We start from the raw sequence: 16,989 nt of genomic DNA on the forward strand, positions 1-16,989 counted from the left end.
ATTTGTGTGTTTGAATGAAAGACTTGCAGCTGTAATTGCAGCAAGATGTGTTTCTACAGCATATTGATCCAACACAGAAAATTTAATTTTAAGCAATTTTCAGTCTCCTTGTCCTTCCTTTTCACAGTTATTCATTCTTTTTTTTGATCGTCAAAGAAAATTTCAATGAGATGCACAAAAGTCTGAAGCTGCGAGTACTTTTGCAGATTACTATATTATCTGACTACATGATAATTATGTACTCACATCAGCGCTGCCCTTGCCATATTTAAGAATCCCTTTGTCCAGGAAGAAGTATCTCTGTAAGGAGAGAAAGTGACAGTGAATACACGCGATGTAGCTGGAGGGATATGGAGCATTCCTGAGAGCAAAGCGGGGACTCTGCCATAACTCTGTAATCAGGACAGAAAAAACCTCTTGATGATGTCTGTAATTAATTTTTCGACAGCAAGATATTTGTCATCCCGGACTCTCCTCTTGTGTCTGCCTGCCTTTATTACTCCTCCTCTCACTCAGAGTCACTCTTTCTCTTCCACTAAATGTAATTCTCATAGCTCATATTGTACATCACGAGAATCAGACTGGCGAAAGCCCAGAAATCCAACTTGAAGTCAATACTAAATGCGGTATAGTAACCAACAGGCCATCAGCTAATGCGTCTGAGTGGAGCACTAAGATATCTAAGCATTATCTTCCGAGGAAAAGCTTTCAGACTGAGTGTAAACAGGCGCTGACCCCGGTCACATGTGACGCTTTCCAAGGGTGGAATCATCTGCTGCATAAGCTCATTCAATTAGTTTGAAGCGTCCATGAGGCGTGTCAGCAGGACTGGAAAAGCAACATGAAAATTGTGAAGGAAAGATGTAAAATTAAATTGACCTTCAGTCATCGTGGCTGGAAATAATTCACTCCAAAGAGAAGCACATATGAAAGGAAACTTAAGGAGCTTGAAATAGTTTAATTTTACCTTGTGCCAACCCTTCATGGGCCACTTCCTCCTCTTCAGCATGTAGCCCTCCTGTTTCTGCGGCTCCAGGACATTACTGACCCCCCCACGCAGACCCTCCACTATTTCCCAGCTGTCCTGCAGGCACAGATGGACGAAAATATGTAATTGTGATGCATCTGCTAAACATCGTTATGATATTGATTACAATTAATCCAGCTCATCCTCATAGCATCTCCGCTATTGGAATACACTGTACATCAGGCAGTAAGAGGGAACAGAGGCTTTCCAATTCACCAAATATATCAGTGGTAAGCTGGGTTTTAATGCATAGCACTTAATGGCATAATGGTCTGACAATTGTTGCATCCTTTGAAGATGTGGTATTGCCCTGATGCTGTGATGACAACTGCAATTCAATACATTGTGCTCTAAAAACTATATTTATTCAGATCAGACACAGAGGAGGCAGACACAGAAAGTTTTAACTTACGGTGCAAAAATCTTCATAGTTCTTTAACTTTTACAACCACAAACTCAAAAGTATTTTACTGTGATTTTATCAAAACAAAATCGCATCGCAGATTACGATATGAGGATGTTTTTCTCCAGCAGGAATAGGGAAGCTGATCAAACATACAGGACAATCCGGTAAGAAGTCCTCTTGCATCTCACAGAAGACTTCAGACTGGGGATCAGGACAATAGACCTAGAAATACAACCTGAAGTACAATGCCAAGCTCAGTAGAATAGTCATATGGCTCAGTCAAAGTCAGATCTGAATCCCATTCCAATTTATGAAAAGCTAGAAAATTGATGGTCACGTCGTGTCCTCCGCCTCAAAAAAACCAACAAAAAAACATGATGTTTAAATCACAAAAGTGTTTGAAAATAATGTGTCACTTTTCTTCAACTACACAAATGTATCTACTTTTGTACTCCATTTATCCAAATGAAATACAACATATGTTGTGGGAGTAGCCTCACAAAAACTCAAGGAATAGTGATACTGTAAGAATCAAAATCCTGCTTTGATTTGTTCCCTCATTTCCTTTGATCATCAGAGGGCGATTGCTGTTGAAACAAAGTGTCCAATGAATGAACTTTCTCCTCATTGTCCCATTTTACAAAATTAGCCTTCTGGTTGGGTCTGACTGTTTCCAGACTGAGATTAAAAGGTTTAAGTCCAAATCCCCAGCAGATACAAAGATTGAGATGATATTTTATCATAAAATTAATCCCCACGTCCATGTTTCTGTTACAGCAGTGAGATTTCCAGGAAGGCTTTAGAAATCCTAAGAGGAATCTAGGATATGTGTGTGGCAGGGGGAGTATTAGGATGTGAAAACATGGGGGTTTGACCCCATTCAGAAATAGTTGAACTTGATATGAATGCAGTGAAGTTTATAAGCTATTTAACATTAAAACAATATAGGACGTATTAGTTTTCTGCCTAGGCTGGGTTTTAAAGAAAAGTTATTTTTAACAAAAAGTGTACCTCCCTCTATTTGTTTGAATATTTTCTGTCAGAAGCTGACTCAAAGAACTACTGTTTGATAGTGCAGACTGTGCATCTGTAATACCATAATCATAATTTCATGTCATTATTTAAGGTTCTGTTTCTTTTTAGGTTAAGATTTGTCTCGATTTCAGATAGGGACCGATTTTTTCAACAGCTCTTCTTGTGCGCTCCACTTTGTTCATTCTTTCTATGTGTTTCACATGATTTTGGTTTGCTCTCTGCCTCTTTGTCACACCAGGTATCTGTCTCTAATCAACCACCTACAGGATCTCTGTGATTATTCTCCTCTCTTTATATAGTCATACAGTTTTCTTTGTTGCTTGCCTGTCATGCGTTTTTGGTCCTCAGTAGTACTTTATTCATCTTTAATTGTTTGGGCTTGCAAATAAAACCTCTCGCTTAGGCTTCTATTCACTTTTTCCTAACAATTCCAGTCTTTCAAATTATTTAAGAATAAAGCCAATTTCCTTAACCAGTTGCCAGCAAAGGTTGGATTTAAAATCATTGTGTAAAACAGTAACCTGTGTCCTGAACCTTTTTTAATTTTATGGTTTTCCATTACCTTTATCATCTTCTCCTGCTGGTCTAATTAATGAAGAAACCAACATCTGATCAGTTTTGTAATATTTTAATGCGAATATAAAGCTAGATTGCCAATGACAGCTCACGACAGCTAAACCAAACACACAAAGCCCTTCAATGTTTTTGTGGCATTAGTTCCTTGTATTTACAGTAATCAGAGAGAAAATGAACAGAAAAAAAAGGTGGGAAGACAGGGAGCAAAGATCCCTAGGCTAGGAATCGAACCCCAGATGGCTGCATTAAGGTCTAATGGCTTCCATGTATGGGGCGTCTGGTCTACCTGCACCTCTGTCCATCGTCCTGCCCCAGGGACAGGGACAGCTGACGTCACGCTGGAGTGGGCCAATTGTTTAAGCTTGAAAAAGATGCTGCTCTTGAGGTCATATCTAACATCAACCATGACTTAAATACCACAGCTATCATCAAATGTAGCTGTTGAGTAAAAAAATATTTACTCAACAGTTAACGTTTTTACGTCACGGCTGTTTTGACAGGCTTTGGGTGTTTGGAAGCGACTTGCACATTGTTGTCTCAGTGCATGCCCTTCCCAGTTGAGCTAACAGTATCTGTCAGGCAGGGTGAATGCTGAAGGTGAGAACATCTAAAAAAAAAAGAAAAAAGAATGAGGGCAGGCAAGGACAAAGCTGGTGGACTGCTCTTTGAGTCTCCCCATCTCAGTTTGTCATGAGCCCCTCCTCTGACAAAGTCACACTGTGACTCATTATCGTAGCGCACTGACTGGACACTTCAAGGTCAACAGATTTCTGATAAAGAAGCAGCGATATGAAGCCCAGAGGACAAGGGCTTCTTACTAACACCACTTACATGGAAATTGTTCATTAAAATGTATCATAGCAGGTTCATTTATTGTTCGTCCTTAAGGACTACGTCTTGACCTTCAAAGCTTAATGTTCTATACTTTTGGTTCCAGTTTCTGATTAAATAAAACAATGAAGAATGAATTGTTTCATCCTCTGCTCTCTGCTAAATATTCTTGCTTTCAAGAGCCATAGTGGCTCTTTCTCTTTGTGTCTTGTGCTGATTGCAACAGGTGGCTCAAATGCACTACTGCCACAGACTAAAGTCAACCCTTATCTCCTGTGGTCTCAGCTGCTTCTTCTACAACTTCACTGCCAGGTTGGAGAGTCAAACACCTGCTGTCAGTGCTTAATCCATTATTTCAGTGTTTTGGATGGCTGGATTTGCAGTAATCCTCCTTTTTTCCCCTTTAACTCCCAGGCTTTCTGGCCTGTCCACACCTGCATGATTCACCGTCCAAATCCACTCTGATTCAGTTCATTTCTCCCAACTTATCTCACTCCTGCCTTATTCTGCTTTTCTGACTAACAAAGTCTACTGACCCATTTCCTAATTTGGATTCAAATTAAACATCTCATCCTTTGTAAATTAAACACCCTACTAAATTTGGACATGACATAATTCTTCATGAATTAAAATAATGAACTTTGTCTGATTTAAGCTTACATGGTAGAGATCTAAACATGCCCCTGGCATAACTGCAGAATTATTTTTTTATTTTGTTATTGTGGTTTTCTGGAAATGGAAATACCTTCTCAGTTCCTCTATTTGTTATTCCCATTAAATGATCACTCAAATGTTTGTCTGGTGGATAATGCTTGAATAATATTAAATTACATCTCCCAAAAAGAAAGTCTGTTCTGTAGTAGTAGCTAAAATTAATAGGTCTGCTGAAAGAAGCTTGAAGCAAAAAAAAAAATCTATTGATTGTTTTTTCAAATGATCTTTGTTTGCTTGGCCCTGACTGATCAGCTGCAGGGTCCTGCTAACAGCAACACTCTTCTTTTAGTGCATGCTGTGGATTGCACAAAAGAAGAATGTTTCAAGGTTTTTTTTAAAAAAACATTCTTAAGAGATTTTGGTCGATATTGAACATGACAGGGTTTCTACAGATTTGTCGACTTAGCATATTTTCTCTGTCTTTGAACATTTCCCAGGAAAGCCAGCTCCAGTTTCTCGAACAAAGCTGCCTGAGAAAAGCAAACGCACCACATCCTCATTGTGGTCCTCAGTTTGGGCTTCAGTGAGCTGCCCTCAGCTACAGATGCCTCAATGCATTGAGTTGCTGATTAACTTCTGTTGACAAGCCGTTGAAAAGGTGTAGCGATAACCTCCTCTTGTTACACTACAGGAAGGGTTTCAACTCCAGTCCTCGAGCATCGGTGTCCTACAACTTACAGATGTGTTTCTGCTTCAACACAACACAGTCATATAATCAGGTCATTAGCAGGACTCTGGAGAACTCGACTGCATGCTGACGAGGTAATTCAGCCATTTAATTCAGGTGTGTTGGACCAGTGACACATAAAGGTCACGCAACACTGGCCATTTGTTATTATCATTAACCTTTATTTCACCAGGAAAATTTCATTGAGATTAAAAATCTCTTCTACGAGAGAATCCTGGCCAAGACCGGTAGCAGCACACTGAGTTTACAGAACATTCACAGCAAAACAGAGAAAGTTGGCGCTGTCATAAACAAATTAGTTAAAAGATCCTCGTCATTGAGGACAAGACCCTTTAACTATGGGCTGTAAAGAGAAATTTGTGACCAGGTTTAGTGATAAAAGGTGTTGAGCAACAGGCATTTTTGCTAAGCCGATTTAGGTAAGTTAGCACAAAATGAAGATTTTTGTGCTCAAATGAGTCATACCAAGTCTCTTCTTATTCACCATGCAAACTGCTAGCTGAGGAAATCAGTCATCAAACATCTCTCCTCCCTCACATTCAAATATTGTGAATTGTTACCTGTCGGCTGTCGTGCTTGGACGAGGAGCTGCTGTTGCTCCTCGATAAGGAGGAGATCTTCTGTGACATGGCTGAGCTGCGCTCCTCTGAACTCATCCTGCTGCTGTCTGGCCCCTTCAGGCTATAGCTGGATCACGAAAGGCATCGTTTCCTGCTGTAAGAAAAAGAGAGTGAAGAGCTGGTCAGAAGAAGAGAGAGTGGCAAGAAATATGCTGTGAATAGGAAAGTCCTCTAAGAGGCTTTTAGCGTTCACTGAAAAATGCATAAGGTTATTCAAAGTGATTAGGTTTTCCATCTTGGTGTAGCAGAAACTTGGTCTTTAATGAGGAAACCTTCACTCTGCTCTCAGAGTGAAGGTTTCCTATCGAGACAGCAAACTCGAAAGTTAGGACTGGGGGACATAAATTAGGGTGCAATTGAGAAACCAGAGGTTTAAATATTTCATACTTTACCCTTTCAGAGGGTGATGAATTGTCAGCAGCTAAGATCCCATAAATCTAAGGTACCCACTTGAAATGCATATGCACAGCAGTGTGGGAACATATACTGTATTCAAAACTGAGGAGAAGTATTGAACTCCTCTCTGCCATTATGATACAAGTGGCCTCATTTGCTGTGTATGAAAAAGTGTTTGCTGTGTATGAAAGTGGTGAAATTATGAACTGTCCAATATAAAATCTGGACTAACAACTAATGTCTATCATCCAGTTAAAATGTGCTTATTTTTTGCTTTAGCAAAAAGACACCAATAAGAAAATACATCATTTCTGCCAGACATGCAACTAATATTCCTTTAGCAAAAAGTGGAAGGTAAAAACACATTCTAATTAAGATTAATCCTCCCTTTGAGACACATGATCCGTACAATTGCTATGACTCATTTCACATTGCATCTCCATAAAGTGGAAATTAAAGACAAGTGGCACGTGTAAACACTCAGTGAGATGTGAGATTGTGAGTGAAATATGAAATGATCATTTCAGCAGAGGGTAAAAATAAATGGGCGCCTTAAAGAAATGTCAGCCTTGAGTCCTCTGCCACACAATCCTGGGATCTTAGTAAATAATGTGCTCATTATTTGGCAGAATCAGAACATCAGTGGTTTGCTAATTTGATCTAAGAGGTGGTTTGTCAACCTATGCTGATCAACGTCCAGGTGTATCTGCATATTTTATCATCCATGCAGGAACAAGCAGAAGGTCAGTTTTACCAAAAATGTGACAAAACATTGATTTTATGGCCCATTAACCTCCTGCTCATTAATGTGTGAAGGGACCATCTGTAAAACTCAAAGACGCAGCTGGTCTTAAGGCTCTTCATCATAGTGGCTTTGGTGTGTAGAGTATGCTACTAGCTAATTTTCCCAGAGTGAAAGGACATTTCACTTCTGTTTACCTTAGCTTCACTTTAAACATTAGCCAAAACCACTTAAGGCTCACACCCTAATCTAAAAAATAAAAAATAAAATAATAGACCAAGCTGAGTTTTTATAATTTGCAAAGGAGATATTAACACTAACATTTTCTGCCAGAAATCAATCTGCGTGATGTAAGATTTTGCCTAATACATATGTGCTTAAACAGATTATGTAATCTGGCTTTGAATCTCGCCACATGCTCTAGTGTTGGGCAAAAAAATGATCAGTAAACACCGATGCCATGTCGCCAAGTCGCACCAGTTCTTCGTCTCTGAACCGGAGGCTGCGGTTAACAGCGCAAAGCACTTAGAATGAATCCACAACAATAGATCAAAGAGGCTGGATGTAGAAAAGAGACACAATGTCAGGGCAGGAAATTTTCCAGCTCAATTAGATCTGAATCCCATTAACTAAAACCATGTCAGGAAAAACAAGCCAAGATTTAGACAGCACTATATGCTGCCTCTCAGTTAATCCGCTGCTTTCTTACTATATTTGCATGATTTATTCATCCACTTTTCTTCTGACCAGACCAACTAAAGGTCTGTGACACAGTCAACTTTCAAGATGCAATTCTCCAGTCTTTCATCATTGTGACAGTAGCATCAGAACGCTAACATTTACCCCTTTTCACTGATGATCACATGCACTGTGCACTCATAGTGAAGCAGCAGTAGCTGTGTTTAAAGCAGGAATGAATGGATGCTGCTTCACTTTACTTAGGTAGGATGAAGAAAACAGAAAGATGAAAACCAGTAGGCTGACATGACGAGATGACAAATTCTACTGCATAATATTATTCATTTAAAATGAGTTACATTTGTTTTCTTAAAGGTTTTATTGGTGCTAGTGGCCTTTACTTGAGAGTGATCAGACAGGAACCTGGGTAATGAAAGAAGGGAAAGACATGGAGGTAAGGTCATCAGGTCGGGTTCAAGCCTGTGATGGCAGCGTTGAGGACAAAGGCCACCGCAGCTCATCCCAAGTTACATATGTTTGAAAAGAATAAATAAAACTGTAATGTTTATAGTGGCGTTTCAATGTGTGAAATGTGTCTAAGAAGAGAAGAAAAGGGGTTGGATGAGTTTTAAGTAGCCTAAATGAGTGTGGTGAGCTTGAGGTTATATTTTATTGCTTGCTAAAAACAAATAAAAAAAATTACAGGAATAACAAGTGCTTATGATGTGGGTAAGGATTTTAAATACATTAGTCAGGGAGGACTTTACCAGTTTCTCCTAATGTCAGACTGGATGGATTTTAAGCACCATTATCACGATTCTACAAATGTGGAGAAATTGAGCAATAGTGAAACTCTTGTACTTTTTTTTTTTGATTATTACTATTTCAGACTGTGTAAAACCAATGATTTACATCTTCTCTCAGGCTTAATGACTATGTTGTACAAAACAAAGAGACCTATAAATATATATAAACCGATGTTCGTTCTAAAGCAACATCAGAGACAAAAAGATAAACGGTTTGCGCATAGAGGGGGATCACATCTTTTGAAAACTTCAGCAATGTGTGGGTGGGCAGTAGCCACTACTGTTTCATAATGAGAAACCAGAATGACAGTTGGATAACATCCGTGTTTAACTAGCAAAAACTAACTGATTTTCTTGGTTTTCTCACTTTGTGTGTTTACTCAGCTTCTGCAGAGTAGTTTAACGTAATTTAGTTTATTTTTGTCATTAAGAAGATAGGAATAGGCAAAAATGAGAAAAAATTGCGCAGCCAGTAAAGGATGGCATGACTAGACTCCCAATCAACAATGTGGAACATGGAAGAAAACTCTGAATAACACTTGCCAAATATAAATACAGTTTAAATTGCATGGTGATGCACTGAAAATGTTAAACCTGCCAGTTTGTCTATAAGCATATAAACAAAGAGCAAAATAAAAGTACAACGTAGAATGTGAAGAATATAAACCAGAATGACTGAAACGCCATGTTTGAAATATATATATATTTTTAACTAAATGTCTTAGCATTGTCACTTCTCAGTGTCCCAGGTCTAGGAGGGGAACCCAGACTGGCCCGTTCATTTCTGGAACTTCCCCTCAAGTCTGAAAAGTCTAGAAATGAGACGAGATGGAAGTAGTTCAACCCAGATCTATTTTTGGTTCACACTATTGAGGTGTTCAGGGAATACACTGGTTTCCATAAACATCCGTCATCTGTGAGCAAGTAGCCACCCTAGCAATGTAAATTGGGTATCTAATGTTTAAGCTTAGGTAGAAATGTTTTTAAGCCTTGTGGACTGTGGCCCCCAAGCATCTGGCTCGTTTTGATTAATTTCATCGATGGTCAATTGGACTGGGATCAAGGGAGATTGGATATATGGCCTCAGTGTTATATTCCTTAAGCTTTTCCTTAATATCTTTAATTGCCAAGAACTTTTCAAAGTTCTCCTCCACAGCTGATGCTGATAGTGGAGTTTTTTGAAAAAGGCAAATGAGAGACCTGTTTATGAGTTCTGCAAATTTCAGCCTAATCTCTCCTTATGCTGTCCCAAGTACACAGATATAAGCCAAAAGCCTTCCAGTCTAGCTCCTCTGCACTTCCTGTTACAGATGTTCCTCTGTCTATCCACCGTCTCCAGAGGCTGCAAGAGCAGCACACAAGCCCAGCAGGCTTTCAGGCCTCATTAGGATGTGACTCACCAGACTGAGAGGCTTTTGGTCGAACACCCCACAGTGAAGCTTTCATCGGAAATAGAGTCATAAGTTGTAGAAATTACAGTGCTTAATCTCCTATTAGCAGTAGATGTGACAGTGTTTCAGAGAAGTTGGGTGGAGATGGACTCTCATTTCTGAGAAAGGATGAGAGGAAAGTAAAAACGAGAGCGCAGGTCTGCTAGAGTTTAGTATTTAGGAAGGAAAGAAAAAAACTCGTAAAGCAGTTCTAGAAGAAGATGCGATACAAGAAAAGTTACCGTACAAGAACATCTAAAATTTTTGTTAATATGCAAAATGTAATAGCAATGGGCTATCCTTATGAGGGTGTTTCAGAAAGTAACCAGTGTTTATGTAAAAGCCAAGCAAAGTGCAGATAAAAGTGTGATTGATAACCCAGTTCTATCAGGCTATTCAACTTGAAGTGAACTCTTAACTGAATCCCTGCCTTGTGATAATGCCTCAGCGAACGAAGCAGAAGAAAATCAATGTTGATTTAGTAATGCCTCACAGGTCAAACGTCGCTCTAAGCCCCTGTGTGGTCGTCTAAGTTGTGCTTACAGGTGACAAGCAAATGGTCTCTAGATATGCCACACAGGTAACATTGTGCTTGGTAACAATGTTATTTCTGCAGCCCACCAGCAGTTCTTGTCAGCTGATTCTTCTTGTTTAAACTGATTAATTGCAATGTAAAAGTTAGTAAAGTGGGTGGAATGCAGAGTCCTCATCTCGTAACTGGAAGTTATTTATTTATTTATTCATTGAATCTATACTAAATTTGTTAGGGTCAATTCTCCTTTATCTTTTTCACTTTTCTTAATGTAGTTAATTATAACCTTTTGTGAAAAAAAATTGTGATAAATTGTAAAGTATGAAGAAAATTATGCATGGATTTTCATTGCAAAGTAATAAAAAAGGGGAGGTGTGCACATATATTTAGCCTTTTTTTAGAACTACTTTTCACTGTGATTACAGCTGAAAGTCAAATTTTCGTTGTTATATACACACCAGATCTGTGGAGTGAACAACTAATACTTGTCCAATGTTTTTTTCAGATTTGTGGATCTCTCCAGCTCTTTCAAAGTAAAATTGAATAAAAAAATTAAAATAAGAATGACCTGTGGACTGATATGCTATATTACTTTATGCACATTATCTAATAAGTCAGGGTGTCAGTTTAAGCAGATGGCAATGTCTACCTAATTGCCATACTCTCTCCATCGTCAGAAGGTTTGTACAAGGCTCCATGGGATGCTCATAGCATATTGTTTTAATACCTTAGCCTGACCTTTCTACTGTGTTTTTTGGTCTATATTATGTTTTTTGTTCTCTAACAGAGCTCTGAGCCTTTCACTGAACAGCTGAATTTACACTGTGATTAAAACACCTGCAGGACTCTGTGTTTCCTTTTCACAGGTGAAAGAGCAAAAGGAGCTGAATAAATGCCAGCCAAACTTTTCAGATTTCTATAAACAAAAACTTGGAAAACAGCATATCAGGTTTTATTCTACTTTGAAATTATGTTGTGAAACATTCAAGAAATATTGATACACAAATTAGTGTCTGATTGTTTCTCATTTAGTGGGAAACTCCCAGCTGCCATGTGTCATTTAAAACGTGCCACTTTAATAACAATAATCTTGTTACAACTGTGCATCACCAGGGTGGGTTGGTGCCACTTAGTCTTTGTTTTTCCATTAGTGAAATGCAGAACAACAATTGTTCAGAAGAAAATGAAAAGCTTAAAGATAAGTGGACAATTACACACAGACTGTGACTACAATATCAATGTTTTACCCCAAGATGTTCAAGCAGTTAGTAAATACAAAAAGAAAAGATTCAAATCAAGTTCATGAGTCAAGCTCCAGAGGAAAAATGCCAACTTATGGATAGTTATGGGAACAGGAAAATGTCTCTTAAACAATAGCATAAACTTGTGCTAGCAGCTCTTTCTAAAAATACTAAAAATACATGCCATAACAGCGCCATAACAGAGGCAGCTTATGGTTTTTAATAGAAATCATTCAGATATTGTTTGTTAATGAAAATTTACTACGATTAGAGAATTATTGCAGAAGTTTTTTTTATGTGCAAAAAGCAGAGAATAAAAAATAAAATAAAATGAAAAAAATCCCTCCAGACGGCATCCGAGGTTGCAAGTGCAAATCAATACCCTTAATTGTTTCACTTTAAACTTGGTGGAATTAATTATTCATAAATTAAAATGTACAGTGTCTCAAAAAAATCCCCTCAACTCTGACAAGGGTCCAGCTGTACAATCCAATAACCACACTTTGAGCATCACAAAAGACTCAATCAGGCATTAGCTTAGAGTCACACCCAGTGTAATTGCTTGCAAGGCTCAGAGCTGCATGGCTTCATGACCAAATATTGTAATGTGTCAGCCCGTCTGCTCTGGCTGCAATCCAACTCATTCTCCTTTTGCAAATTAATTTCACATCTCGACAACTAAACTGAACATCTGGTAAAATTCTTCTTACTGAGCATAGACTGTTAAGAACCAAACAAGGAAAAACATTATTTGTTCTGAAGTAAAACTCCCTTTTCCTAACTGTGCAAGGTTTTTGATCAGTCAAATAAATCAGTGCTTGTATTTCTTTTAAGACACACCCTAACTGGGAACCGCAATGAAAATCCAAATCACTAAACAAATGTAAGAGGAAACATTGTGGATGTAGAGCAAATGTTAAAACCATAGTTTCTTGAGTGTAATGGGAAAATTATATCTTGGGAATATAAATTAAAGAAATCTGTAGCACTGTAGCAACACATAGGATTTAATACTATGTATAGTGTTTGAAAGAAAAAGTGTGTTTTTTTCCTGGCTTTAACTCTATGACTGAAAGATTTCATACAAAGTGGAAAGGGAAATGGATTTGCTCGCTTTTCAACACTGACAGAGTAATATTGAACAATTTAAGAGCAGAACTGTATATTTACTGTTAGTTTGTGTACATTCTGTTTTCTGTTGTTTTGATAGTTGGAATTAAATAATCAAAAAGCACTGTCTCGTCTGCTCAATGAGGGAATAATGAACATTTTTGTCTTCTTTAATGTGGTAGTGACTGATATGATGCTGAGTGGCTCCCACATTTGAAATGTTATGCTTTTATTATGCAAATATCATAAGAGGAGGATAGCATCATCCCCAAGTCGAGGAGTGATTAGAAACAGCAGGAGAGCAAGAGATAGAAATACTCAGACGCAAAGTTGCTCATGCTGTGTCACTCAAAAATGGGATTGGACTTTCCTTCAAGGGGCTGCAATCAGTCAAAGAGGATAAATAACGGCTTCTGTCTGAGTCAGCTAACTACTTAAGTTTTTCTGGTTAGTCAAACAAAATCACCCATAGAGGAAAAAAGAAGAAAGTCAGAGTTTCTCTTTTTCTATAAAGAAATGAGGATTTTCTCTGGAGCAGAAAACAATGTTGATCTTTTCCACAGAGAACCGCACGGAGATTTCAAAACATTTCTGTAAAATGACTGTGTCTTATTTAGCCAAAAAACTGGCTCAGTTCCGGCATGAGATTCATTATTCAGAAGACCATCTCCTGAACAGGGAGGGTCATTCTCACCAGCCCACAGTCTCTTGTGCATCAGTGTGTTTGTGAGCCACACCTCTTCTGAAAGAGATGCACAGATGGCAATGCGTGTCCCTGTTCTGCTTAAAGGCATCTCGGTGAAAAGTTGCCAGTACAAGAGGGAGCCACTCCAAAAAATAAGACACACAGAAAACAAAATCTCTCAATTCTACAGAAAAAAGAGATAATACTCACATTACAACCATAAACTTTAATCTATTTTGTTGAAATTGTATGTGATAAAGCAACACAAAGTAAGCTTATTTATGAAAAAGTAAATGGTTGTTCACATTGTTTGTGATGAAAACAATGTTGGGCATCAGTACCGGAGATGACTATTTGGAAAACCTTTAAATTGGTTCATCAGTCCTCCATCTGTGCCTGCCATGGGGGGAATCAGTGTGAACTTATGCACCAGCTCTATTACCGGTACACAAATCATAAACTATCTAAAATGTATCCCGGCACAGATGACTCGCTGTTGACCTTGTACACATTCGCTAGTACTGCCTCAAATTACGGGACTTCTGGGCTATTATATTTTGATACATTAGCAAAAGGATATAACGTTACAGCACATCCACACCCACTTCCAGCTCTCTTCGGCAGCACATCAACCTGTTCCCAGCCAGTTGAATCTCATTCCTCTGCTGACTATCTTGCTTTGGTGGAAATGTGCTATACCCTCTCTCTATTTTGCATGGATCAACGACTTTTTATAGAATATAGTGTTAGGAAGGCTGGGATTCTCTGGTAAAGGCTTTCAAAAGATTTTTGAGCTTATCATGATAGATAATCATTATTTAATAACAATGATTATCTGTAGCCACAGATAATCATTATTATAGAATCATGAAGGGGCCAATATCTGAGAACCTTTATTCAGTGTTTTACTGAATTATTGTTTTCCTATTTTTTATTTTCTACTTGTTAATTTATTCTTGGGGTAATGGTTTATTGGTTGGGTGGAGGGGTCTGATGCCAGATATTACAGATCGCTTGCAGAAAATGGACCGTCAAGGACTGCTCTTGGACATCAATGGTGTAAATCAAAGCATATTGGCCCACGTTGTCAGACTGGTCCAGTCAAAGTTACGACTAATTGAGAATCAGTGGCAAGCAAGACATAAAAATTGAAATTCTTAGATGCTTCCCACCCAATCTCAGATCTGTCCCACAGATGATATTCTCATATTAATGAGAATAAAAATAAGACATAAAACTGATTCAACTGTAATTGAATCAGTTCAAAAAAGGTTCACTCAGAAAGACTAAATACAAATTTACATCACAATTTCGAACATGTGTTTGTAAAAATACTGAAAACTATGTATTCTCTTCCGCTTCACGGTTTTGTGATACTTTGTGTCAGTCAATCACATAAAATCCCCCCAAAATACACAGAAGTTTGTGTTTGTGGCCCGGCAAAACAATGAATAGTTCAGGAAATATGAATACCTTGGATCACAAGTTCTAGAGTTCAGCTCACACTGATCCAAGAGTGACTAAAGCAGTCAGTCCTCGTTAAGTTGCCGTGGACGATGTATTTTCATTCATGTCTAAAACTGTGAGACATACGAGAAATGTTGCATCACACACTGACAAGCACCGCACTGCATCCTGTTAAGCAACCACATCCTCGTCACGCAGCCTCTCCTCTCCTTAGCTTTCTCTCTCTCTTTCTCTTGTCCGCTTACTCTATTGTCAGCCCCAAATGTGGCAGAGGTCCTTTCCTTTGTTACACACACAGTGAGGGGGAAGCCTGACAGCCTCATAATTCAACACCAGCTCATGAGGGCACAGAGGAGCTGCGGCTCAGTTCAACAAACACTCACCAAAGAGCAGGGGGAGAAAGAGCTGAACAGAAGGGTGAAAAATGCTCCTCGTTCTGAAATTTGGCCTACCTGCAGTTTTTCCAATTAAAAGTTCTGATACCAGTGTAGCAGCACTGATCCTAATTCACAGATTAACGAAATAATCCATCACTGTTAGAGGCCAAGGTGAAACATCACAAAACAAAACTGAAACAACGTCTGCACTGCGACAAGCCGTTTAGATGTCCTTGGAGAAGATTTAGATAATGGCACAGTTTTTTCACTGATTTCCATTTATGGACAGACAAAGATGAAGTGTCTATCTGATACAGCTTTAATTTTTTATTGCAAGACTGAGCACTGTGAGTTACATTAGCAAAGCAATTTTTGACTAAGTGCACTGCAAGAATGAATCTGTAGCATAAAACTATCTCTGATAAGGCATATCTAAGAAGTTGGAAAGTTACAGAACCAAAAGCAAAAGTCATAAAATGATGCAAAAACTTGACAGCAGCTCTGAATTGTTTTGTGTTTTTGTGGTTCGATTTCAGTTGTGTTTTTCTTTTTTTCAGGACTCGGTTTTCTTTGCAGTTCAACTCAGGGCCTTTCTGAAGTTTGGCCTTGGTTTTTAAGTGCAAACATTTATTGACCCAATTTAGTTCAGTTATCAAATGTGTTTTAGAGTAAGAAAATCTCTTAATCCCCAAACCAAATGTTCACCATATGGTGGACTATTTATATTTCCTAGAGATGAGAAAGAAAAGGTTAAAAATAGTCCTCTTTTTGTCACTTAAAGTGCCTAAATAATCATAGGGACGACATGAATAAGAACAAATCACTGGTATTACTACATCTAAACAACGTTTGATAGTGTTGACCACATAGTTCAACTATATAAAGTCTGACTGATTGCAATCTTTAGAACTGTCCTCAAGCCCTTATCACACCACTGTCAAATTAACTGGAAATTTTAGATAACAATTCATTTGCATACTTTTGACTTAGACCACAGAGTACCCCAAAAGCTCAATTTAAGGTACCGCATTTTTTAAATCTATGAATCCTATAACATGTAGATTTTCATAGTTGATGCAGAGTTCTAAATTGTCGTCCTTCCTACTGAACAACTGATGAACTCTTTAATAACATTTTTGATATGTGACAAATTTTACAGAATTTTACTTTGCTCAGTCAAGGTTAAAACCTAAGTTCAGTCTTTGAGGCAGACATTTGGAGACAGAACCTCACCATGTAACTCTGAACACTAGCTATTGACCGCTCAGATCTGGTCAAAGACCTCAGTCTCATAAATGTATTATCGGAATATATCTTCAAATAGTAAGCAAGGGAAAAGTGCAGTAGCTTTTTATTACCCAGCTAAGTGTCAGTAGGAAGGGACAGGGAAACTATAAGAATATGACAGAAAATACAATATTTGCATGTTTCAGTACTAGTAACTAACCCACGCCTTGAATCTATACCACATACTGCAAAACATTTAAAATGAAAGTTATAATTTTGCTAACAGATCCAATTTGTTGTTATTTTTTGGATCTGTAACATTGAGAGATTTGAAATGTATAATTTTATTTTCAAATTGCCATAAATAACAACCAAAGACAACCAAAAAAATCTTACATATT

The 16,989-nt window shown here is 38.1% G+C and overlaps 1 protein-coding gene across 5 annotated transcripts in view; it reads right to left on the reverse strand.

The window, feature by feature from the left end:
• The window catches only part of osbpl3b (oxysterol binding protein-like 3b), a 41,034-nt gene that overhangs the window by 21,103 nt on the left and 2,942 nt on the right, over positions 1-16,989 (reverse strand). For 4 of the 5 annotated variants that reach the window (XM_028013493.1, XM_028013492.1, XM_028013489.1 and 1 more), the window contains exons 2-4: positions 5,838-5,991; positions 968-1,084; positions 247-300 (exon numbers count right to left, since the gene is read on the reverse strand). In XM_028013493.1, coding sequence (XP_027869294.1) covers positions 247-300; positions 968-1,084; positions 5,838-5,933 — 267 coding nt within the window. In that variant the 5' untranslated portion in view covers positions 5,934-5,991. The remainder of the gene's footprint in view (positions 1-246; positions 301-967; positions 1,085-5,837; positions 5,992-16,989) is intronic. The other variant, XM_028013490.1, reaches the window with a different exon arrangement.

This window comes from Xiphophorus couchianus, chromosome 3, assembly GCF_001444195.1.
Source record: "Xiphophorus couchianus chromosome 3, X_couchianus-1.0, whole genome shotgun sequence".
Classification (NCBI taxonomy): Eukaryota; Metazoa; Chordata; class Actinopteri; order Cyprinodontiformes; family Poeciliidae; genus Xiphophorus; species Xiphophorus couchianus.